We start from the raw sequence: 26,331 nt of genomic DNA on the forward strand, positions 1-26,331 counted from the left end.
GATATCCACTGGAGGCACCAGCGAACTCTCAGCCCAAGTGGAACGAGGCCGCCTGACCCTAGTGGAACGAGCTTTGAGAAAATCTGGAACAGGTTTATTTTGAAGATACGCCGAAGTGATAGCCTCCTTGATACAGCGTGCAATCGTAGCCTTGGAAGCACCATTCCCCTTACAAGGACAAACTAAAAGGACAAAAAGACAATCTGACTGACAGAAGACCTGGGTCCGCTGAACAAAAGCATGAAGGAACCTACGGACATCCAATTTGTGCAATTGTCTTTGCTCCAAAGAGCCCTACTGACTACTCAAGATCGGGAGGACCACAGACTGGTTGACATGAAAAGGTGAAACCACTTTCAAAGAAAGGAGGGAACTGGCTGCAACACGACCCGCTCCTTCTCACATCTGTGAGGCGCATTTCCAAACTAAAGGCTTTATACGATAGGCCTCCATTGCTAGAGTTCTCTAAGGCAGTGGTTCCCAACCCTATCCTGGAGGACCACCAGGCCAAACAGGTTTTCAGGCTAGCCCTAATGAATATGCATGAGAGAGATTTGCATATAATGGAAGTGAGAGGCATGCAAATATGCTCCATGCATATTCATTAGGGCTAGCTTGAAAACCAGATTGGCCTGGTGGTCCTCCAGGATAGGGTTGGGAACCACTGCCTTAGAGAACCCCAGGAATGGAGGCCTATCGGATAAAGCCTTTAGTTCGGAAATGCGCCTCACAGATGTGATGGCCACCAGAAACATCACCTTAAGAGATAAGGTCCTTCAACATGCAGGAGCCAAGAGACTCAAATAGAGGATGAACAAGCACGAAAGAAACCAGATTGAGGTTCCAGGCTGGAACTGAAGGACGAACTGGAGGCTGGAGCAATTTCACCGCTCTCAAGAAACCAATCACATCTGTAAAAAGAGACCAAACGCCGACCACACGAAAAGAAGAAAAAGCCACAATCTGCACCCTAAGGGAGGACCAGGCAAGGCCTCGCTCCAGGCCATCCTGCAAAAACTTCAATGTGAGGCAAAGAAGTACGAAGAGGAATCATGCCACGTGCGGAACACCACTCCTCAAAGATACCAAATATGCACATAAGCCCAAGAGGGCGGAGATCACCTTATCCAAATATCCTTTCTTACTTAGGCATTACCACTAAAGAGCCAAGCTGCGAGACAAAAGGGACCCGGATCGAACATGGGAATGGGACCCTGAGTCAGAAGATCGGGCGAGAGGGGCAGCGGAAGAGGATCTGCCATGAGCAGATAAACCAGGTCTGCATACCATGGGCGCCTGGGCCAGTTTGGAGCCACCAGAATCACGCAGGCTGTGTGCTGGGCAATCTGAAGAACTACTTTGCCCACCAGAGGCCAAGGCGGAAATACGTACAGCAAGCTGTTCGTCGGCCATGTCTGCACCAAAGCATCCAGCCCCACGGCTTGGAAAGCCCTGCGCTGACTGAAGCACCTCAGCGCTTTGGCCATGATTGGCCGGCCCCATGGCTGAACAATCAACTTGAAAGATTCCTGTCTGAAACACCACTCACTGGGATCAAGCGCATGACAACTGAGGAAGTACGCCTGGACATTGTCCACTCTGGCTATGTGGGAAACCGAGATGTCCAGAAGACAGAGCCTCTGCCCACACCATGAGAAGAGAGGCCTCCTGCGCCACCAGATGACTCTAGGTGCCCTCCCTGCCGACTGACGTAAGCCACCGCAGTGGCATTGTCTGAGAGAACTCAAACTGACTTGCCCTCCAGCAAGGACTGGAATTCCACCAATGCTGGGTGAATGGCTCTGGTCTTCAGAACACTGATCGACCAGGACGCCTCCACCGGCGACCAGCTACCCTGAGCCAAGCAACCGAGACATTGAGTCCTCCTCAACCGAGGAGACCGGAGTCCATGAGAAGCACTGTCCACTGGGGCTGATCAACTCACTCCCTGAACCAAACTGCAGACTGTAGCAAGACTGTGATCAACTAATTCCTGAAGAGGTACAGGAGAGTCCAGATCATGAAACTGAGACGACCATCTCCGAAGAAGTGCATACTGAAGAGAACACATGTGAGTCCAAGCCCACCTGACCACTTCCAGGGAGGCCGCCATCAACCCCAAGACCTGCAGAAAATCCTGCGCTCGCAGGCATTGACAATCCATCAGGGAGCAAATCTGCGCCTGCAATTTGCATACTTGGGCCTCTAGAAAGAATACTCTCCCCGCGCTGGTGTCGAGGAGAACACCAAGATACTCCAAGCGCTGAGACGGTGTCAACCGGCTTTTGGATAGGTTGACCACCCAGCCCAGCGACTGCAGAAACTCCACAACCCGAGTCTAAACCCGGGAGCTCTCCTAAAACGACTTTGCTCAAGTCAACCATACATCCATATAGGGGTGAACCAGAATGCCCTCCTTGCGCAAGGCCGCTGCCCTCAGCTGTCTCTTTTCCAAGCTGGGGAAGGCTAGACCAAAAGGAAGCGCACAAAACTAATAATGCTCTCCCCAAATCGCAAAGCAAAGGAATCGCTGATGGGAGGCCCGAATTGGAGTATGCAGATAAGCATCTGTCAGGTCAAGAGAAGTCAGAAATTCTCTAGGCTGGACAGCAATTACAGATTTCAGGGTTTCCATACGAAAAGACAGAAGCCAGAGAGCTCTGTTGACATCTTTCAGATCCAAAATGGGCCGAAAAGACCCCTTTTTCTTGAGTACCACGAAGTACATGGAGTACCTGCTGGTGTGAATCTCCTGAGGTACTGGGACCATCATTTTGAGGTCCAGCAGTACCTGAGTATAGATCCCAAAACTTCAGTGTGTTGCTCAATACACTCGCAGCTTCCATCTCTCTGGATATTCCGAAAACATGGCCTTCTGCTCAAGAACCTATTCTGCCAAGAATTGCTCGTTCTTCCATGGGTTATCTTCTGGTCCTAAGGAGACCAGTGTCCTGGAATCTAAATCTCCTGGGAGCCTTTGCACCTTCAACGCCACTTTACATTTACCAAATTGTTGAAGTCATCTCCAAACAGCTTCCCTTTAAAGGAAGGCTTACTCAGGCAAGCATGAGGTCACATCTGCCAACCAGCTGTGCTACCACAGAAAATAGAGTATGGCCACAAACAACCCCATATTTTTGGCTGAAATTCAAATGACTACAAGTTCAAATGCATTGGCCAAGAAGGCTGTACCTATTTCTAATCATGCTGCCCCAGACACACCCACTGAGACTTTAAATCACTCCTCTAGTAACTGCTTTGTCCAACGCAAGAAGGCTCAGGTAACACAGCTGCCACAAAAGCACTTGCGATGTAACCTCAAAGGCCTGTTTGAGTAATGTCTTCATCTGCCAGCCTTGTGATCATTCAGAGGGGTGCCAGAGGTATAATCTTTGTGATCAGAAACACAGAAACACTAACGCATCTACTTTTGGAAGGCACAAGATTGCCTTCTCAGCCACTATAACTGGATACCGCCAAGTCATTGATCTTGCCACCGTAAGACTAGCATCCACAGTCTTATTCCACTGCTAACATATTCTTGATAACCAATGAATAAGGAAGTTCTTGGATTGCTCCTTAACTCTTTTGCTGCCTCCTTCCCCCTCAAACTAAATTTAAAAGCTAAGTGAACATTAATACATCTAATTAATGTAGTGATGCTGTTTTTTGATATATGAAGAGAAGATATCACTCTCAATAACTTAGAAGGATCAACTGAACTTTGAAATTTATACAAACTGTTCACTGTGTCTTAGAGCGTGATCACTGATTTATGAAGTTGCATTGACTGGAAGGTGAACTCTTTACCACAGAGGGGTTTATTAGCCTTCCCTTCAGAGTTTCATGTCTCTGAGCATTTTATATATTTAATTGATCACTCTCTATAGACAGTTTTTTCTATTGAAGTCAGTTTTTTGTTGCATTTAAGTCCCAAAATAATGGCAATTCCTGCCACATTATCTGTTTCCATCCTGAAATGCTGTATCTGCAAGAACTGGCTGACCCACTTGAGGTCAAGTGCTGGACAATAGAAGCCCTCTTTTTTGGCACAACAAAAAACAATGGAGTACCTGCTTGTGCCACTCTGGCACTGGAGCCACCACTCCTATATTTCTCAGAGAACTGAGGGTGCTAGAACCACCTCCTGTTTGTCCGAGAAGCAGCAAGGGGATTCCACAAAGGAATCTGCGATTGGGGAGGCAAACTAACCTGTAACCATAATGAATGGCATCTAGGACCCACGGATCTGTCGTAACCTTGACCCACTCCACACAAAAGAGAGACAGCTGTCCCCCTATCTGCAGAGGAGGAGGGGAACCAGCCAGCCGCCCATCATTGGGCAGGTCAAGAACTGGCTGAAGCCTGAGCCGACCGTGGTCCGACCATTTCTCTACTTGAAAGGACTGCTTCAGTTGGAACTTAAGCCTCTGAAAAGACTGAAATCTGCCTGGGTGGTACTTTTTGGCATTTTGGAACTTAGCTGGCAATGGGGCCTGCTGGACCTGGCCCTGCAGCCAATCTTCCGGCTGATGCTGAGGCTTTACTTCGCTTAGGTCCTTAACCAACTTTTACAAATCTTCACTGAAGAGGAGCCTGCCCCTAAAGGGAAGCTTCATCATCATTGCTTAGAAGCAGCATCAGTGGCCCAGTGCTGAAGCCACATGGAACGCTGAATCGTGACACCAAAGTCATCTGCTTAGCTGATGCACACACCAGATTGTATAGAGAATCTGCCAAATAAGCAAGCTCCAATTCCACACTCGGGAAGGGAGAGGACTCCAGCTCCTTCAAACTCTATAGTCTGTTGAACCCAACCAAGGCACACCCTTACAACACAGTAGCTACAGACTGCCATCTTTGAAATGCTTCTGGATAAATCTTGACTAATCTTGACATGCTAATGTAATTTGAAAGTCTTTTTTGTAACATCGCTGTCTGTATACAGTCTCTTACTCTGTAAACCGCTCTGAACTGCTTGTGGTATTGCGGTATACAAAAAAAATAAAGTTATTAGTTAGCTCACCTGCAGAGATAAAGCCACTACTCTTTGAAGGAAAGCTTCAGAGTGGATACCAGCTTTCTATCATGAACATCTTTCATGGTGACACCACCCTCCATAGGGGGAATATTCTTACTAGTGATGGCAGCTATCAGCAAGTTCATCTTAGGTCAGCACAGCTTTCCCAACTCCTCAGGAGAGAGGGTAAAGCCGGGCCATGGCCCTAGCCACCTTGAGGCTACAGTATGGCATATTCCACTGTGCAGCAATCAATTCCTGCATTGCCTCATGCACTGGGAAGACCCTGGAGGGTCTTCTGGTGCCTGCCATCTTGGGGTTCATTACTAAGGAACAGAAAACCTCTGGAGAGCTAATATTCAGGGCTCCAAGCGTCTGAATGTTTAAGGAGGGCAGTTCCACATTGCAAAACACCTGTACCACAGCCAGGTCATCTGCAAGGTCAAGAGGCAGCATCTCATTCACCAACTCGAGCCTCCTCCATGTCATGTGCTGTAACCGCAGGAATTGCCGTGGCAGAATCCTTTGAGGAAAGGGCCACCACCGTTGCTCAGTTGGCACCTCATGTAAACATCCTCCGCACTGCCCAGTCGTTGTGCGCCACTTGCTGAAGTGAGAATAGCATTTTGCCCCTTCAGACACTATCTTTTGAGGAAGCGCAGCATGGCCAACAAACAAAACTTTCCTCTCCTTCCACGGGAAACAAACCTGTCGGTCTGAAGCAACTGGCTGGCCTCAAATGACTCAGGGAGCCAGAGGCCTGAGCCCTGTAATTAGCTGCTGTACAGTGTCTGTCTTTTTTTTTTTTTTTTTGTACTCACCAATCGGTGCTGCCCTTTTAGGAAGGATTGCTCTCTGCCTCTCCTTAATACTCTGTCTTCTTTTTTTCTTTTTTAACAAATTGCATTTTGGCTCAGACATTTTTATTTTTTTTTTTGGGGGGGGTTAAGAGGTAGCACAGAGAGGGAGGTAATGAGAGAGAGAATAGGGAGCAGGGGGTATAGACCTGGTTCCTCCAAGTATATCCCCTAGGCACCCAATCAGCTTAAACACCCCCCCAGGCTCAACCAAACTAGAGAACCACAATGGAAGACAGAATTCAGATCAATTCAGGAGCATGAGTAAAGCCATCCATCCATGTGTTATAGATAGAGAATATAGGGAATTAAGGTGCATGCCATTCGAGGTCATGAATCACAGCTTTGATGACTGTTGGTGGATGGACTTAACTCATGCATCTGGATTTGTCTGCTTCTGATGATAGGGAAAGAACCATTTCTGTATCAGCACATAGGTAGTGATGGGATTAGCAGTATCAATTATCAGACATTTTTAGTAGCCTAATTGTTAGAGCAGTGGACTAAGAACTAGGAGAGACCAGTTCAAATACAGATTGTAAGCCTACTAGGGAAAGGGAAATACCAAGTGTACCTGCTTGTAACTCAACTTAGAAAAATGAAGTGCACTTAAATGCCTCTTATTGCTTTCACACTCGGGTCACCATCCACATTCAATATGCTAGGAATTATCAAGCTTGTCACAGTCCCTTTAATTAATCTCACTACCAAATTTAGGGCTCCTTTTACAAAACCACGGTAGCAAGTCCTGGTGCGGTAAATGCAACACAGCCCATAGGAACTGAAAGGCTGCATTGCATTTACCACATAGGACACGCTATTGCAATTTTGTAAAAGGGGCCCTTAATAAATGATACTACAGTGATATTATCTGCAGGGACACAGTGAGAAAAAAAAGGCAGCAGCCAGGGGGTACAAACACTCTGAAGTCTTGTTGTTATAATCATCACTGGACATCTTACCTGAGCTGGCAAGGACACCGAGAGGGCTGTTGGAAGTGCTAAGTGCATTGGATGCACCTGTGTTTTGAGCTGCACTGGCAGCAGCTGCTAATGCTGCTAGATTCTGTAACTGCATTGCACTCAAACCTGTAACACACACAGATATGCAGCCATTAAAGAGGCGTCAACTCTTTTGCTCCTGCACAGATACTAATATCTATAAACTTTAAATTTAAAAGAAGTATCTGCCCCATACTACATACCGTTACTGAAAATAAAAAAAATACTTATTTAGTGAAAAGTCTTCCTCTCGTATACAATGGCAATAACATATGATGCCAACTACTAAATAAAAGGAGTAATATTTTTTTTAGGAACTAGACAAAAGTTAAAAAAAAAAATACAAACATTTCTTGATCACTTACAATTTGACTCTGAGCAAGATCTGTTGAGGACCTACTCTTCTTTTGTCTCATGAAAAAAATCATTTGATTCTCATCAATACAAAAAATTTGACATTTTGATATCCCCCTTAGAGGAATACATTTTTAAGAAAAAAAATGAATTTTCAGAAACTTTGCCACCACAATTATGATGTTCACAAATCATACAAGGGCCGACTATGCAAGTTTTCCCCAACTGGCTTATGCTCTTTGTAATAGAGCACCTTGCTAGCACTCACCTGTGTTGAGTCAATGAATGTGCCGCTTGACGGCTAGCCATCTCTCCTTTCTTAGAGCCTATTCTGTACCATACTTATTTTTATAGTTAGTTCTCAGCACAATTACTGCACAATATACACAAATAGGACATATGCTGTGCAAAAAAGTAGGTTCATATTATTCCTTTACTTCACCATCTTCACTAGCTACCTATAGAATATTGTATCCTTTCAAAATATTAACCTTCAGAGAATTACACAATTAAACTCCTTGATATTTGTCCAATTTAATTAATACATATGTACCTCCCTGTCTTCTTCACTCATTAAACGATTGTTTCATAATACCTGGTCCAATGTACACATTATGAGTATATGTGCCACTTCACCTTCTTTTTGTCTCTCTTTATGGAATCAACTTTCATTATCTGAGATAAAGGCCTCCAACATTTTAGGATGAGGAACTATTGTAAGCAGCTGTGATCAGTCTTGGAATCTGTGATCTCTTCTACTGCACTGAAAAGGAGTGACATAATTTCCTGCTGAATAATGGTTTCCTATTCCAGTAAGAAAGGCAGGGCTTTGGTGGTCACTGAGGGCAGTTAGAACATAAGAATTGCCTTACTGGAACAGACTGAAGGTTCATCAAGCCCAGTATCCTGTTTCCAACAGTGGCCAACCCAGGTCCCAAGTACCCAAATAATAAAACAGACTTTATGCTGCTTATCCTAAGAATAAGCAGTGGATTTCCCCACACCATCTCAATAATGGCCTAGGGCCAATCCCTTTTAGGAATTGATCCAAACTTTTTTTTTAAAACTCTGCTAAGCTGATTTCACCACATTCTCCGGCAATGAATTCCAGAGTTTAATTACACCTTGTGTGAAGAAATATTTTCTATGGTTGGCTTTTGTTCACTCCGACCAGTGCATAAAAACACTGTACAAGATGCTTTTCCCATCCATTGAACAGACCATCTCTAGTATGCCTTTCCACCATTCCAGCTTATCTTCATGGTCCTTCAGAAAGTCAAGTCTCTATGTCATAAATATAATAGAACAATAAAAAGCTAAAAGAAACCAAATTAGTTTGCTGATGTTAGAGATCCCAATGTACATGATGTGGCACTTTAGATCAAACAAGATCAAATTCCAAAATGTGACAAACAAAAAGTCCTGAATTATTCTACTTTTCCCAGATACAAATCAGCATCTAAACTAAGATATCTTAAAACTTATTTCTTTGAGAAGACTTTTGGAACTTCACCTTGTTCAGTTTAATACTTTGTTGAAACTGTAAATATGAGGATTCATATCACAGATATGACTAATTGACTATTGCAACATACTATACCTCCCCTGCCCAGCGACCATGATAAAGCAATTACAAACAATACAAAATACAGCATTAAGACTCATCTACTCATTGAAAAAATATGACCACATCACAGAAGCATACCACAACTCACACTGGCTCCCAATATAAGCAAGAATACACTTCAATTTCTATTGCCTACTTTTCAAAGCTATTAATGGAGAAGCCCATCCTACTGGAACAACCGACTAACTCAATCCACCTCAACCAGACACAGGAGAACCCACTCACTATTCACACACCCACCAACCAAATGTAAAACGAAGAAAACTATATGTCAATCGAATGGCCACCAAAGCAGCAAAACTAGACAGACAAATCACCAATCTACTGTCTTTGACAACAGACTACAAAACCTTCAAAAAAGAAACTAAAACCCTACTCTTCAAAAAATACATAAAACCTATTTAATAAGACTAGTTCCTTCCCAATCTCCACCTACCACACCATCTACCCCTTTCAAATCTAAAATGTTTCTAATTACCCAACATGTATCACCTCAAGTTCCTGACAATTCTTATGTAACTCCTATGTAATTCCTATGACAATTCTTATGTAAAGTTACAATTCTTATAACCTCCTGATAAATCTTATGTAATCCGCCTTGAACTACAAGGTAATGGCAGAATAGAAATCACTAATGTAATGTAACAGATAATGTGGAAAAGGATGTAGACTGTGCCCCAGGAACCTGACTTAACTTTCTCTCATCAGAAGATAAAAGCATCCTGCTGCATTAGCCCATTTGCCTTTACGTTTGTCGAGTTAGGTTTTGTTTTCCCCCCGTTTTTTATTAATTGTTGTAAAATTGTCGTTTTAATTCTGTAAAACCGCTTTGAATTTGGATAAGGCGAGATATCAAATTTTAATCAATCTTGAAATCTTGATCTGTTGGGGGCAAGGAAATACTGGTGAATTCTAAGGCAGTACCACTACTGACGCTAGTAATGTCACTAATGCTCAGTGCTTTCTGCCTCCATGGACTGGCTAGGGAGCTAACCTATTTGATGGACTGGTCTAGCAGGATAAGGAACAGCCTTCATATTAGAAACATATCCATGTATATCATACATGTGTAAATACTGGATTTCAGAAAGCTGCTTTTTTCATCAGGAAACTACTGGATCAATGCTGTTCATTTTTCTAGTGTTAAAATGGCAACCTCTCCTACATGGCACACTTGCAGGTATTTTAGAAACATTTATGAGCAGATCCTTTTCTAAATACCACCAGAAATGAGCACGTCTTGTCCTGAATGTCTCAATTTCAATCTGTAACATGGTGCTAACGCATCCAAATAGCAATAAATAAACTACTTATTAGCCTGTAAATTTTTTAAAAATTTGAAAAACAAGTCTGCTCAGTTATAAAATGATAGCCAAAAAAAGGTAAAAAGAAAAATAAATAAAACAATCCTAAATTTAAAAATGATTCTCAGTGCAAACATTGCCAAACATCAGTATACATAATCTTTATTGAAATGGGAAGAAAGTGAAGGATATTCATTAAACATGGCATTTATCAGCTGTAAAAAAGCAGAAAGATGCTCACCTCCCACTGAATGCATGCCACCCAGACTATTGAGGTTCCCCGAAGAGGCTGTCTGCTGAAGGAGCTGCAAATAAAGCTAGACATTACACCAAAACAAAAGAATAAGAGTCAGGGCTGGCTCTGCATTTGGGAGAAACTGAGAACACAAGAATCAAAACATGCAAGAGAGGAGACAATGAAGGAAGAGATGAAAGAAAAATAAGAAAGCAGCAATACCATAACACTGAATGCTGCAGTGAAAGAGGCCCCTCTCTTCCCCAGCAGTGATCAGCACTATCCGAACTGACACATAAAATGGCATTAGATTAAAAAATTAACAGGGGAAAAAGAAGACAGACAGACAACTGTAAACACACAGTTTAACTCCCGCAGAGACCCTGACATCTTCCACTTCCATTTTTAAAATTGATAAGTTGGAAACATACCCCTACCTCAAAGGATAAGACATTCAGTGCAATGAGTATTTACTTCATGAAAGGCTGACTGAGGGCACTGGGTCATTCAGGCAAACAAAGGCAAATAAATATTATGAACTTCAACTTGCTATTCTTTCCCCATATCATGGATTTTCACTCTTGTAATAATAGCACTTTCACCCCTCTTCTCCATCTGCATCTGTCAGATGAAACAAGCTGAACAGTCTATCATGAAAAACAGAAGCTCCTTGTAGGGTAGCACCCGACAGAAAGCAAGATTCAGAAAGACAGGATAGCTCTGGCAGCAGAACATTTTACATAGGGCAATACCTGGTAAGATGATAGGTATCAGAAGGGCAGGTTAATGCTGGTCTGTTGATATGAACATCATCCACATAACCAATTAACACCAACCTGAACATCTAACATATGTTTCTAACTCCGGGAAGGTCCACAGGAATAATCATTGTATCAACACATCACAGCATCAAACTCACTGCTAAACACTGAGGTCCGAGCGTATTCAGTCCTGCAAGGTTCCCCCAGACTGAGGCTGCACTGATCTGCTGCATTTGCTGCTGCAGCTGCTGTGTCATTCGTTTCTGCTCTTTGTCCCTCTGTGTATCAGCAAATTTCACAACAATAGGTGACAAGCACCCCTAAATGCAGCAAGAGATGGTCACAAAATTAGGAACTACAGAACAGTTAACATGTTCTTAATGACTCAAATTTCACACATTTTAAGATGTGCCTAGACATTTAAATGCATTTATTATGGAAACAGAAGTACAAATATTATTATTATTTTTCTTCAAACAGTACTTATAACAAAAGCAATGAAAATTTCCCTTCTATAAATATAAGTCAGCAGAAGAGAGCCCATCTATTTTTGTTTGCCCATACCATAATAGGCCTCAGATGATCTGGGGTCTTCCGCTTCCTGCATACCTTCCATTCCTCCTCCTCAGTGACTTCTTACATCCCCTCCCCTACTGGTTTGTGGTTTCCAGAATAATAATTCTCTACATTCTAGGTTTTGTTTTTTATTTGCTTTGTCATAGAACATAAACAGGTGCATACTGCATACTTCTAGTACCCCTACAGTAAAAAGAAATAATAGTAGAAGTAGTAGCAACGTCCAACTCCTCCTGCTCTCACAACACAGTGATGTCAGTTACGGCTTATCAACTTTTCACTCCCTCTAAGAATCTTCTCCCATTGGAGGAGTAACCTATTGGTTAGTGCAGTGGTCTGAAAACCTGGCTTAGATTCCAACTGCAGCTGTTGTGAACCTAGTCAAGATACTCAACCCTCCCATTGTAGAACTTGGACTGTGAGCCCACTATGGAGAGAAAAAAGTACCTGCATACAGTAAAAGTGAATCGATTTTTCACTCTTTCTTTTTTTTTTTTTTTCCAATTCTTTATTCATTTTTCATCTTACTTCAAGTACACAATATTACATCAAATGAATCATACACATCACTTGAAATTCTTTCAATTGTCATCTTAAATATATAAATTATCTCCCTCCCCCACCCACCCTTTTCACAAATTTTGTAATCAAAAAATATCATACACGTGTTATATTCATAGAATTAATATAGAAAAATGCAAAGTGATGCACCTGGGCAGAAAATACAAGGAACATGAATATAAAATGTTAGGTGTAACATTGGGCAAGAGCGAACAAGAAAAGGACCTGGAGGTACTGATAGACAGGACCCTGAGGCCATCGGCTCAATGCGCAGCGGCAGCAAAGAAAGCGAACAGGATGTTGGGCATGATAAAGAAGGGAATCACGAGTAGATCGGCGGACGTCATAATGCCGCTTTACAGGGCAATGGTCAGACCACACTTGGAATACTGTATCCAACACTGGTCTCCCTACCTAAAGAGGGATATAACACTGCTGGAGAGGGTGCAGAGGCAAACCATGAAGCTAGTAAAAGGTATGGAGAATTTGAGCTACAAAGAACGCCTCAGAAAATTGGGATTGTTCACCCTCGAGAAGAGAAGACTGCGAGGGGATATAATAGAGACTTTTAAAATACTAAAAGAATTCGACAAAATAGAGCAAGAAACATCGTTATTCACATTGTCAAATGTGACTCGGACAAGAGGTCATGGATTGAAACTGAGAGGCAACAGGCCCAGGACAAATGTCAGGAAGTTCTTTTTCACACAGCGAGTGGTGGACGCTTGGAATGCTCTCCCGGAGGAGGTTATGACGGAGACCACCATTCTAGGATTCAAGGGCAAGTTGGATGCACACCTTCTTGCAAATCACATTGAGGGATATGGGTAAACAAGGTCTTCATCAGGGAATACCTAGCTTAGCCTCCGTGTGTGTGGGTCACTGGACTAGATGGACCTAAGGTCTGATCCGGTGAAGGCATTTCTTATGTTCTTATATACCACCCCCTTTCCCATAATTATAATTATACTTTCAGTGTAAAAAGGCGTCTAATCATTACAATAAGTTATCAATGGCCCCCAAATCTTTTTAAAATTATTATAATTCCCTTTTTGTATAGCAATTGTTCTTTCCATTTTGTATATATGGCACAACGAATTCCACCAGAAGGTGTAATTAAGTCTGGTGTAATTTTTCAATTTCTGGTGATATGTTGAATGGCAACTCCTGTCATTATTAATAAAAGTTTATTGTTACTTTATTAAATTAGACTTTTTGTTCTCATAGACATCCCAAATAGAATTGTATCATATGACAGAGCTACATGGTTTTCTAATAAACAATTAATTTGAGACCAAATTGATTTCCAAAAGGCCATGATACAGGGACAAAAGTATAACAAATGATCTAGAGTCCCTGCTTCCAGATTACAATGCCAGCATATATTAGACTTCCAAAATGCTCTATGTAACAAAAAGAGCCAAGTCTGTCTCATAGATGCAGACACTGTACATCTCATTCTCCAAGACCAAATTTGTGGCCATTGAGATTCAGAAATTTGATGCTTAATCTCAATACTCCAAATGTCTCTAAGACCAGTCTTTGGTTTTTTATTCATAAATCCAGATATCAATTTATACCACTCTTTCAAAAGAGTACAAAGACCAGGGGATACTCATTGATATTACATGGAAATACTTTTATCCCAAAAAGGAAGACATTTTTTTTCATTCAAACAATAGTTAGGCCCTGGAATTCACTGTCAGAAGATCGGTTAGCATGTCTGGATTTAAAGAGGGTTTGGACAAGTTCCTAGAGGAAAAGTCCATAGTCTGCTATTGAGATAGACATGGGGGAAGTCGCTGCTTGCCCTGGTATCTGGGTTTCTGCCAGGCACTTGTGATCTGGATTGGCTACTGTTGGAACAGGATGCTAGGATAGATGGACCACCAATTTGATCCAGTATGACTATTCTTATGTTCTTATATATAAACCACTTTGATTGTACCCACAGAAAGCAAGATACTTACCTGTAGCAGGTGTTCTCCAAGTACAGAAGTCATACTTCACATATGTGGTGATGTCATCCACGGAACCTGGTATGGACACTACCAAGTGCACTACCAAGTCACTTTAAATCTTAGGAAATGCCCATACCGCATGGGTGTTGGTGCCTTCCCAATGGACATCAGCTCATGTTACCTGCAGTTCAGTAACAAAGCTAAAAAGCCAACTAGGGGAGGTGGATAGGTTGTGAGAATATATTCCTGCTGTACTCAGAGAACACCTGCTACAGGTAAGTATCTTTGTTTTCTCTTAGGACAAGCAGTCTTAATATTCTCACATGTAGGACTCCCAAGCTGCCAGGATCATGTCCCTGGAAGAGGTTAAACATTGAACATACAGGAGCCAGGCAAAACCCTATAGGGTTGGAAGGAAAGTTGGCTTTAAGTAAAGAATAGATTTTGCATAACTGCTTGCCCAAATCAATAGTTTGGATTGAGGACCAAGTAGCCGGTTTGTAGAGTTTTTCAACAGATGCAGAGCGAAAATGAACCATCAAGACAGCCATAGCCCATACACTGTGGGCTGTCACATGACCTTATAACCAACCCAGCCTGAGAGTATACACATATAGTCTGCTAGCTAAGTGAAGATGGTTCTTTTTGGATAGGATACAGCAACTCCTAACCAGCCTATTAGGATCAAAAGCATCATAGAGCTAGAACTCCTTTCTATATAGCTTAGCGTGATCCATGGTAGTATGTCAGAGCACATTTGCAATCTAAAGTTTGAAGAGCTGCTTCTCTGGGATGAGAATGTGGTTTTAGCAGCTATACTTTAGTAGAATTTTTTAGACTTCAAGAGCATCAAGAGGACCTTCTATGAATAACCGAGCCTCATCAAGGCTAAGCGCTCAAGAGCCTTGCTGTAAGACCCAAGCGCTGAGGGTCTCCACTGGCACCAGACCTTGACCGAGAAAGTTGCGAGGAAGAGGGAGTTTGAGCTTCCTGTCCCGTTGAAGATGGACAAGATCCACAAACCACTGATGATGAGGCCAGTCCGGAGCAACTAGAATCATGAAGCTGTCATGACCTACCCAACCAGAAGCCACGGAGGGAACACAAAGAAGCTTCCACACTCTGTTCTTCAACTGAAGAAGTGCCTGACCTTCGAGTTCTCTACTGAAGCTATCAAGTCCATCTGGGAGCTGTCACGAGCCCAAATGGGAGAGCCGTGAACTGGAAATGCTGTTGCAGAACATGAAAACGTAGAAACTTGCAAAGCTTCAGAAATACTGGAATATGGGGACAAATCTCCATGAAATTCAAGGATGTAAGAAACTCTCCACAAGAGACAAAGCACAGTTACTTACCGTAACAGGTGTTATCCAGGGACAGCAGGCAGATATTCTTGACTGATGGGTGACGGCACCGACGGAGCCCCGGTACGGACAATTTTAGAGTGATTGCACTCTAAGAACTTGGAAAGTTCTAGTAGGCCGCACCGCGCACGCGCGAGTGCCTTCCCGCCCGACAGAGGCGCGCGGTCCCCAGTTAGGATAAGCCAGCTAAGAAGCCAACCCGGGGAGGTGGGTGGGACGCAAGAATATCTGCCTGCTGTCCCTGGATAACACCTGTTACGGTAAGTAACTGTGCTTTATCCCAGGACAAGCAGGCAGCATATTCTTGACTGATGGGTGACCTCCAAGCTAACAAAAAGAGGGATGGAGGGAAGGTTGGCCATTAGGAAAACAAATTTTGCAAAACAGATTGGCTGAAGTGTCCATCCCGTCTGGAGAATGCATCCAGACAATAATGAGATGTAAAAGTATGAACTGAGGACCAAGTAGCAGCTTTGCAGATTTCCTCAATAGGAGTGGAACGGAGGAAAGCTACAGATGCTGCCATAGCTCGAACTCTATGGGCCGTGACAGAACCTTCCAGTGTCAGTCCGGACTGAGAATAACAAAATGAAATGCACGCTGCAAGCCAATTGGACAACGTACGTTTAGAAACAGGACGTCCCAATTTATTCGGATCAAAGGACAGAAAGAGTTGGGGAGATGATCTGTGGGGCTTAGTACGCTCTAAATAGTAAGCTAGAGCCCGCTTACAGTCCAAAGTATGCAGAGCCTGTTCTCCAGAATGAGAGTGAGGTTTCGGAAAGAAGACAGGCAGAACAATGGATTGGTTGAGATGGAATTCCGAGACAACCTTAGGGAGAAACTTTGGATGTGCACGCAGAACCACCTTGTCATGATGAAAGACTGTAAAAAGTGGATCAGCAACTAGTGCATGGAGCTCACTGACCCTCCTGGCAGAGGTAAGAGCAATAAGGAAAAGTACCTTCCAAGCAATGTTCCCGCTAAGCTGCGCTGGGGTGCGCTGGCGCTCAAAATATTACCTCGCAGCGCACAAGTTTCTCGTCACAGCGCACACAGTGTAGAGCACAGTTCTTCAACCGCCGGTCCGCAAACAAAATCTTGCCGGTCCGCGAAGGATTCGGTCCCCGCCGCAACGAAAGGCCGGCGTCAGCTGACTTGCAACTTCCTGTTGCAGTCGCTGTGCCGGGACTCCTGCCTTCGCCGGGACTCCTGCCTTCCACCGCGTTTGCCTCCTGCCTTGTCTCCGCACCTCCAGACCAGCAGCGGCAGCTGTGTATGCTTTTAACTTCGGCACAGAGCTGCCCCTAGTCAATAGTTTAGCGCGGTTTCATAAGGCAGCCTCGGGGCCTTTGCTAGGCCGGCCCACATCGCATCATCGAAGCGGGCCGGCTATCAAAGGCCCCGAGGCTGCCTCATGAAACCGCGCTAAACTATTGATTAGGGGCAGCTCTGTGCCGAAGTTAAAAGCATACAGAGCTGCCGCTGCTGGTCTGAACTCTTGGGCCGCTGAAGGAGGGCAAAAAGCAGCTGTCCTGGAGGTTTCCCTTCCTCTCGCCTTTACAGGTTCCTTTTTTCCACCTTTTTTTTTTTCCTTCAAACGGCAACGGGCCCCAGCATCGACATCAATCAAGTAAGTTCCACTGTCAATCAAGCGGTTCTGCTCGGCCAAAGCTTCCCCTGTGACATGAGCCACCCTCAGGGGAAAGAAAGTGACCCACAAAGGTGAGGGGAAGGGGGGCAGATGATGGAAGTTGGGGGGGGGGAGAGAGAGAGAGAGAGAGAGAGAAGGGGCAGATGATGGAATGGAGGAGATGAGAGAGAGAGAGAAGGGGACAGATGATGGAAGTGAGAAGAAGGGAGAGAGAGCAGAAGGCAGATGGATGTCAGTTGAGAAGGGAGAGCAGATGCTGAATGGAAGTGGGGAAAGAACACATACTGGATGGAAGGAGGAGATAAATAAAGGGGGAAGAAAATAGTAAGATAATGGAGGGGTGAGGGAAAGGGGTGACAAGCTGTGTGTAGACACAGTGAAAAGAGGGAAACGGGACTAAATAGTAAGAAAGAATTTAATTTAGATGGAGGCAGAAAATAGAGAAGGAAGACCAGTGAAGAAAAGGGAAGAGAGAGCAGAGAATGATCAGATCTGAGTGGAGGAAATGAGAAGAGAGATATGCTAAAAACCACAGGGGGGAGGGAAGGATAGAGATGCCAGACCATGAGGGGAACAGAAGGAAGATGATGGATGCTAGACCAAATTGGGGGGGGGGGGGGGGCAGGAGGAGAGATGGCAGGGAAAGACAGACAGTGAATGGAAGGGGCAGATGCTGGACTGAAGAGACAGAGAAGGTTATCATGCTGCTGTACCGGGCCATGGTACGCCCTCACCTGGAGTACTGCGTCCAGCACTGGTACTTTAAGAAGGACACGGTACTACTCGAAAGGATCCAGAGAAGAGCAACTAAAATGGTTAAGGGGCTGGAGGAGTTGCCGTACAGCGAAAGATTAGAGAAACTGGGCCTCTTCTCCCTTGAGCAGAGGAGATTGAGAGGGGACATGATAGAAACATTCAAGGTACTGAAGGGAATAGACTTAGTAGCTAAGGCAGGGAGAACGAGAGGGCACTCTCTAAAGTTGAAAGGGGATAGATTCCATACAAACGTAAGGAAGTTCTGTGGTAGAAAGCAACATATTTATTTGGCTCATAACTTGCTGGCGCCCGATATTTTTAGCTCACAGTGAAAAAAGTTTGCTCACAACACCCGCCCGCTTAGAGGGAACACTGCTTCCAAGTGAGAAACTTGAAAGGAGCGGTAGCCAAAGGTTCAAATGGAGGCTTCATTAAGGCGGAAAGAACCACATTGAGATCCCAGATTACAGGAGGGGCTTTGAGAGGTGGTTTCACATTGAAAAGACCCCGCATGAATCTGGACACCAAGGGATGAGCCGAGAGAAGTTTTCCATGAACTGGCTCATGAAAAGCAGCAATAGCACTGAGGTGGACTCTGATGGAAGTAGACTTGAGGCCAGAGTCAGACAAAGAAAGAAGATAATCCAACAAGGTCTCCACTGCAAGGGAAGTGGGATCATGATGATGAAGAAGACACCAGGAAGAAAACCGTGTCCACTTCTGATGGTAACATTGCAGAGTGGCCGGTTTCCTGGAGGCATCCAGAATGGAACGAACGGGCTGAGACAAAAGAGTATCATGAGAAGTCAGCCCGAGAGAAACCAAGCTGTCAGGTGCAGAGACGGAAGGTTGGGATGCAGAAGGGTCTCTTGATGTTGTGTAAGCAGAGAAGGAAACAGTGGAAGAAGAAAAGGCTCCCTGGAACTGAGTTGAAGTAGAAGGGAGAACCAATGTTGCCTGGGCCACCGTGGAGCAATCAGAATCATGGTGGCTCCTTCCCTCTTGAGCTTGAACAAGGTTCTTAACATGAGAGGCAGAGGAGGGAAAGCGTACAGGAACAGATTGGACCAATCGAGGAGAAATGCATCCGCTGCCAGACGGTGAGGAGAGTAGAGTCTGGAGCAGAATAAGGGCAGCTGGTGATTGTGAGGAGCTGCAAAGAGGTCTATCTGAGGAGTGCCCCACTGAGCAAAGATGGACTGCAGAGTTAAATGATCGAGTGTCCACTCGTGAGGCTGGAGAATTCTGCTGAGCTTGTCCGCTAAAGAATTCTGTTCTCCCTGAATGTAGATAGCTTTCAGGAATAGTTGGTGATCTGTGGCCCAAGCCCAAATCTTCTGGGCTTCCTGGCACAAGAGGCGAGAGCCTGTCCCACCCTGCTTGTTGATGTAGTACATCGCAACTTGATTGTCTGTGCACAGCAGGAGGACCTGAGGAAAGAGAAGATGTTGGAAGGCCTTGAGAGCATAAAACATCGCTCTGAGTTCCAGGAAATTGATGTGATGCTTCATTTCCTGGGCTGTCCAAAGTCCTTGAGTTTGGAAATCGTTCAAATGAGCTCCCCAGGCATAAGGGGAGGCGTCGGTGGTGATGACAAGTTGATGAGGAGGTAGATGGAACAGAAGACCTCTGGAGAGATTTGAGGATATCAACCACCATTGTAGAGACTGACGAAGAGATGATGTCACAGATATGTGTCGTGATCAAGGATCCATCGCTTGGGACCACTGGGTAGCTAGGGTCCATTGAGAAGTGCGCAGGTGAAAACGTGCGAAGGGTGTGACATGAACTGTGGAGGCCATGTGACCCAAGGGTATCATCATTTGCTTGGCAGAGATGGAACGTTGTGGAAGTACTTGCTGACATAGAGATTGAAGAGTTTGAAGACGGTTGGACGGCAGGAATGCTCTCATGAGGACTGTGTCCAGCACCGCTCCAATGAATTGAAGTCTCTGAGTGGGGATGAGATGAGATTTGGGTAGATTGATCTCGAACCCCAGAAGTTGTAGAAACAGGATGGTTTGGTTGGTGGCCAGGAGTACTGTCTGAGATGAATTGGCCTTGATTAACCAATCGTCCAGATAAGGAAAGACCTGAAGGTGGTGAGAGCGTAGAAAGGCAGCCACCACAATCAAGCATTTGGTGAACACTCTTGGAGAGGAGGCAAGACCGAAGGGCAGCACCTTGTATTGGTAATGACAATGATTGATCATGAAGCGGAGGTACTGTCTGGAGGCTAGATTGACCGGTATGTAAGTGTATGCCTCTTTGAGATCGAGGGAGCATAGCCAGTCGCCCTGATTGAGAAGAGGGTAAAGAGTGGCCAGAGAAAGCATCCTGAATTTTTCTTTGACCAAGCATTTGTTGAGATCGCGAAGATCTAGAATGGGTCTGAGATCTCCTGTTTTTTTGGGGACTAGAAAGTAACGGGAGTAGAATCCCTGCCCCTTCTGATCTAGAGGAACTTCCTCTATGGCATTCAGAAGGAGGAGGGATTGAACCTCCTGAAGAAGGAGGGAAGACTGAGGAGTGTGCAAAGCAGACTCTCTTGGCTGACTTTGGGCAGGAAGTGTCTGAAAATTGAGAGAGTAGCCATGGCGGATGATGTTGAGGACCCATTGATCCGAGGTGATGATTTCCAAACGGCTGAGAAAAAAGAAAGTCGGCCATCTATAGGTTGAGGTAGGTGGGCAGATGGTAGGAAGCTGGCTATGCCCTGGAGAACTAAGTCAAAAGGGCTGTGTGGATTTTTGCTGTGGAGGAGGTTTCACAGGTTGCTGCTGTGGTGGCCTAGGAGTCTGCCGTTGTTGCTGACGTTGACGCCTAGGTTGTTGGGTAGCTGATGGCAAGGGACGAGCCACATAACGGCGTTGATAGTCCGACTGTTGTCTGAAAGGCCGCGCCGGTGGAGCCTTCTTTTTGGTTTTCAGCAGAGTATCCCATCTCGTTTCATGGGCGGACAGCTTTTGGGTGGTAAAGTCCATGGATTCCCCAAAAAGTTAATCCCCCAGGCATGGAGCATTAGCCAACCGATCTTGATGGTTGACATCAAGCTCCGACACCCTGAGCCAAGCAAGGCGACGCATAGCCACAGACATGGCCGTCGCTCTGGTGGTAAGTTCGAATGTGTCATAAATTGATCGAACCATAAACTTACGGAGCTGGAAGAGAGAAGACGAGCAGTGGTGAAAAGCTGGTCGTTTTCGTTCAGGAAGGTACTTTTCAAAAGAAGCCATGGTGGTAAGAAGATGCTTGAGATAGAAAGAAAAATGGAAAGCATAATTACCAGATCTGTTAGCTAGCATGGCATTCTGGTATAATGCCATGCTAGCTAACTTGTCCATGCCTTTACCAAACTTGTCCATGGCTTTACCAAACTTGTCCATGGCTTTACCTTCCCTGCCAGGAGGGACAGAAGCGTATACACTAGCTCCTGTGGACTTTTTAAGCGTAGATTCCACAAGAAGAGATTCATGCGGAAGCTGCGGCTTATCAAATCCAGGGATAGGAATCACTTTGTATAAAGAATCTAATTTACGAGGGGCTCCTGGAATGGTCAAAGGAGTCTCTAGATTCTTATAAAAGGTTTCTCTCAAGATGTCATGGAGGGGAAGTTTGAGAAATTCCTTTGGAGGCTGGTCAAAATCCAGTGCATCAAGGAAGGCTTTGGATTTTTTAGACTCAGCCTCCAAAGGAATAGACAGAGATTCACACATATCTTTCAGGAAGGAAGTGAAAGATGTAGAATCCTGTTTGGAGGATGGATCAGGAGCAACAGCATCATCTTCATCCGAGGAACACTCACCCTCAGAAAGAAAAGGCTCTTCGGAGTCACCCCACAGATCAGGGTCCCTAATATGGGAGCTACGGTCTCGAGACTCCGGAGTGGAGGGTTCCAGGTGTCGGGATTTGCGTGCCGACTTACCCGACCTCATAGACACGGTACCGGGAGATGTTACAGGCTGTACCGGTGCCGCAGTCTGAACAGCCTGGTGATGAGCTCTCGGTTCCGGTGCGAGGATTGGCATCGAGGCCGAAGAAGCGGAGTGGACCAGTACCGACAAAGTGGACGCAGACAAAAGAGGCTGCTCCACTGTCGGTACCGGTGGCTCAGACCGGACCGGGACTGGAAGGCTCGGTGCCAGGAGAGCAGGAAGGAGCTGTTGTAACTGCTCCTTGAGCTGCACCTGCAGGACGGCTGCAATGCGCTCGTCCAGAGAGGGCACCGGTACCGCCTTTTTCTTCTGCGGTACCTGTGGTGCCGCTCGATGCCCCGAGGATGAGGAGCCCGAGGTCGAGGGACTCACCTCAATAGGGGCGGAGCGCTTCCGCGGGCGCCTCGTGGTCGGCAGGACTGGGCTCGCTGCTATCAAGACCGGAGGACGCTCCAGCGGAGATGGCTTCTTAGCCGGCTTACCTGAGTGTTGCGACGCCGGCGCGGTGTCGCGCGGCGTCGACGAAGTGGGTCCCGACTGAGGTGGTGCCGATGCCGGTGTCGATGTCGCAAGGTCAGACATATCGGCACCGAAAAGCAAACGTTGTTGGATTTGTCGGTTTTTTAATGTACGTTTTTTCAAAGTGGCACAGCGGGTGCAGGTAGAAGCCTGATGCTCTGGACCCAGGCACTGTAAGCACCAATTGTGCGGGTCCGTAAGAGAGATAGGCCGTGCACACCGCTGGCACTTTTTAAAACCTGGCTGGGGGGGCATGAAAGGAAAAACGGCTTCTGCCAAATCGAAGGCCGAGGACTCGATGGTGGCAGCAGGCCCCGCCGGGGCAAAACCGACGAAATGAAGAAAAAAGAAAAAAACTGTTTTGTTTTTTTTTCGAAAGAAAATAATAAAAGAAAAAAAGGAAATATAATTTCCAAAAAGATTTCGCAAGCGGGAAGGCAACAGAAAAAAATCTTTTCAACAGCCGTTGAAAAGTGCGACTTCTGGGGGCGTGGCTTAGCGCGCACACAAAATGGTCGTGTGATCGCAGCGCTCCTCTTACCTGGGCAACCGTTGAATAAATTAAGATTTCCTTTTAAACTGTTTTCGGCTGAAAATATCGGAGAGGACAGCGGGAGCATGGCGAGCACCCGACAGAGTAAGGGTGAAACCGGAGGGGCTGTGAAAAGGCAGAAGCAGGATCAAATTACCCCGAGTAAGGTTCCGCTTCCTGCTGATGTATCAGAGGAGTTAAGCAAAGCTGAAATTATGGGGGAACTGAGGCAAATCAAACAAATGCTGACAGAGACTGTGAGTAATATGGCAGAACTGAAGGAAGAAATCCTGAATATACACAGACAAATGGAAGTAGCTAATAAAAGACCAACAGAGTTAGAAGTTAAAATGGAGAGCTTAGAATGTGAAGGAAAAAGATGCAAAAATGACAGTTTGGAAATAATTCAATTGAAAAGTCAGCTAGAAGATTACGAAAACCGTGGAAGAAGAAAGAATATAAAACTTTTTGGAATACAGGAAAATTTGGAAGGGAAAAATGCAATACAGTTTTTAGAAAATTTAATTCCTAGATTATTGCAGTTGGATTTCAAACAGCCTTTGGAAATAGAACGGGCGCACAGGATTCCAATAAAGAGTCTGGAAAATCAAGGGAGACCAAGACCATTAATATTCAAGATGTTAAGATACCAGCAAGCAATAGAAATTTTAAATGCTGCCAAAAAAGATAAAAACTTAAACTATAAAGGATCCAAAATATGGTTTTTACCAGACTTTGCTAAAAATACAGCAAATATTAGGAAGAAATTCCTTGAGCTGAGATCTCAATTAAAGGAAAAAGGATATAAGTATGGGTTATATTACCCAGCAAAAATGAGGGTATCTTGTGGGGATAAATCTTTGTATTTTGTTGATCCGGAAAAACTAAAGACCTTTCTTTCAAAATCAGAACCTATGTCATTTTAGCACAATGGGTGTTGAGATGAAGGGATAAATACTAAGACTGGATTGGTGGATATTGAACAAAAAATTAAATATAAAGAACTATGGGACTTTTGTTTGTTGGAAAAAGAAGAATATGCAACAAAGAACAGGAAATAAAAATGAACAAGTGAAAAAGAATGTAAAGAAGAAAGTAAAAAGAAGGATAGAATGGAAAGACATTAAAGTGAAGTTATTAGACTGAACTTTTAGGAGACTGAAAGATGGATGGTTGGAGTAAAGAATGAACAAGAAGGATTAAAGGACTGGACAAATTAACACAAAAGGAAAAGTGAAGACTGAATAGGAAAATAAATAGATGTGAAGAAGAAGAAAGCAGGACTGATAGACTAAAAGGATATTATAAAAAAAAAAAAAAATGAATGACAATTGGCAGTCAAAAGTCTTTAAGAGTTGATGGATGGAGATAAGAAATAAATATGAAAGTTCAGTTTATTTAATAAGTCAGAAAAGGAGAAAGTAAAGAATGAAAGGACAATAAGGAAAAGATTGCAGAATGGACTAATGATAGAAAGGACAAGTTATATGATATTTAAATGCAAGTAAAGGAAAGGAAAATGAATAATATAAAAGAAAGATACATAAGAATTTATTGGTAGCTGAAGGAATGTAAAGATTGATGTTGTGATAATATAGTTTTAAAAAGATTGCATTTAATTTGGAGAAGAGGAAATATAAAAAGGGGGGAAAAAAATTATTTTGAAAATTAAATACAAATGTTTAAATACAAATAGGGGATAAAAACTTATAAAATTGATTTTTTTTTTTTAACAGAAATATATGAAGAGATGGATATTTGTTGTTGGATATTTAAAGGAGGATAGGAGAAGATGGATTAGATAATATAAGATATAGGAAAATGATACTTTTTATTAAATATATGACTATGATAGAATTTTCTTGAATGAAATAAAAATGTTGGGGGAATGAATTAGAGATTGGTGAAATGATAAAAATGCATTAATGGAATGTTAGGAAATAAATATGGTTATGTGACTAAAGGTTAAATAATAGATAGAGAAATTAATTACTTTAAAATGGAAAAAAAAAGAAAAAAGGTTTTATGATTAGAAGAGAGATATAATTAGATATATTGTGGAGAGGTAATGAGTTTGTCTCAATAAAGGATAAAGGGGTTATTAATAAATATTGGTTGCCTGGGGGGGGAGGGGGGAAGTTGGGATTACTGTCCAATGTGTGTCCTTAAGCAGTCATTATATTGGGGGGGTGGGGTGGGAAGAAGGTGGGTATTAAAGATATTACTAGGATGATTAAGGAAAACATTAATAAGGGATTGGGTAATTTGGAGGTAAGAATGTGTGCCATGGGGAGAAGTTTTTTAGATCTTAGTTATGGAAGAAGGGAAGAGGAAGATTATGATAAGGAGTATAAAATATATTATGTCTTTTAAGATATTTTCTATTAATGTCAATGGCCTGAATCATGTAATCAAAAGGAAAAAGGTATTATCATTTTTAAAGAAGCAAAACGCGGATGTTTATTGTCTGCAGGAGACCCATCTTAATATAAAGGAATCACAGAAACTAACGGGTGGGTGGGTGAAAGAATGTTTTTTTGCTCCAGCAGAGGGTAAAAAAGCAGGAGTAGCAGTTCTTATAAATAAAAAGTGTATGGCCAATTTTAAGATAGTAAATTCAGACCCACATGGAAGATGGCTACATGTTGATATAAGTATGGGAAATAATGCCCTGACGTTGTTCAATATATATGCCCCTAATTCGAATCAATCAGAATTCTTTAAAAAATTGCAGAGTATGTTGTTACCACTGGCTGCTTCTAATTTAGTGGTGGCTGGAGATTTTAATGCTGTAATGGATCCATTAATGGATAAAAAACCAGGTAAAAGTATAAAATCTTTAGGTTTAGATAATTTGGTTCAATCATGTGATTTGAAGGATATATGGCGTATTCTTCATTTTAATGATCAGGAATTTTCATTTTGTTCACAGGTTCATAAATCATTTTCAAGAATAGCTTATATTTTTATTTCATCACATAAGGTGCAGCAAGTGATTAAGGCTTCCATTGATCCCATTATCATTTCGGATCATGCGGGAGTATGGATAGATTTACAATTAGATCAATTAGAAAATAGAAGACCTCTTTGGAGATTTGATAATGCATTGCTTGTGGATGAAAAATTTTTGGAAAATTTTAAAACACAAATTAGTGATTTCTTTCAAATTAATTTAGTGGAAGATACATCTATTGAAAATGTATGGGATGCTTTTAAAGCGACTATGAGGTCATATTATATCATATTCGGCTTTTGTTAGGAAACAGATTAAAAAACAGTATATAGAGTTAGAAAAAGAAATTAAAATACTAGAA

The 26,331-nt window shown here is 43.5% G+C and overlaps 1 protein-coding gene across 16 annotated transcripts in view; it reads right to left on the reverse strand.

Annotated features, from left to right (window-relative positions):
- CELF1 (CUGBP Elav-like family member 1) overlaps positions 1-26,331 on the reverse strand; it is a 120,857-nt gene that overhangs the window by 30,492 nt on the left and 64,034 nt on the right. For 12 of the 16 annotated variants that reach the window (XM_033928123.1, XM_033928125.1, XM_033928128.1 and 9 more), the window contains 3 exons: positions 11,318-11,479; positions 10,405-10,480; positions 6,840-6,965 (listed from right to left, as the gene is read on the reverse strand). In XM_033928123.1, the coding sequence (XP_033784014.1) occupies positions 6,840-6,965; positions 10,405-10,480; positions 11,318-11,479 (364 nt within the window). The remainder of the gene's footprint in view (positions 1-6,839; positions 6,966-10,404; positions 10,481-11,317; positions 11,480-26,331) is intronic. The other 4 variants (XM_033928122.1, XM_033928118.1, XM_033928121.1 and 1 more) reach the window with 1 other exon arrangement.

Source organism: Geotrypetes seraphini, chromosome 19, assembly GCF_902459505.1.
Source record: "Geotrypetes seraphini chromosome 19, aGeoSer1.1, whole genome shotgun sequence".
Lineage (NCBI taxonomy): Eukaryota > Metazoa > Chordata > Amphibia > Gymnophiona > Dermophiidae > Geotrypetes > Geotrypetes seraphini.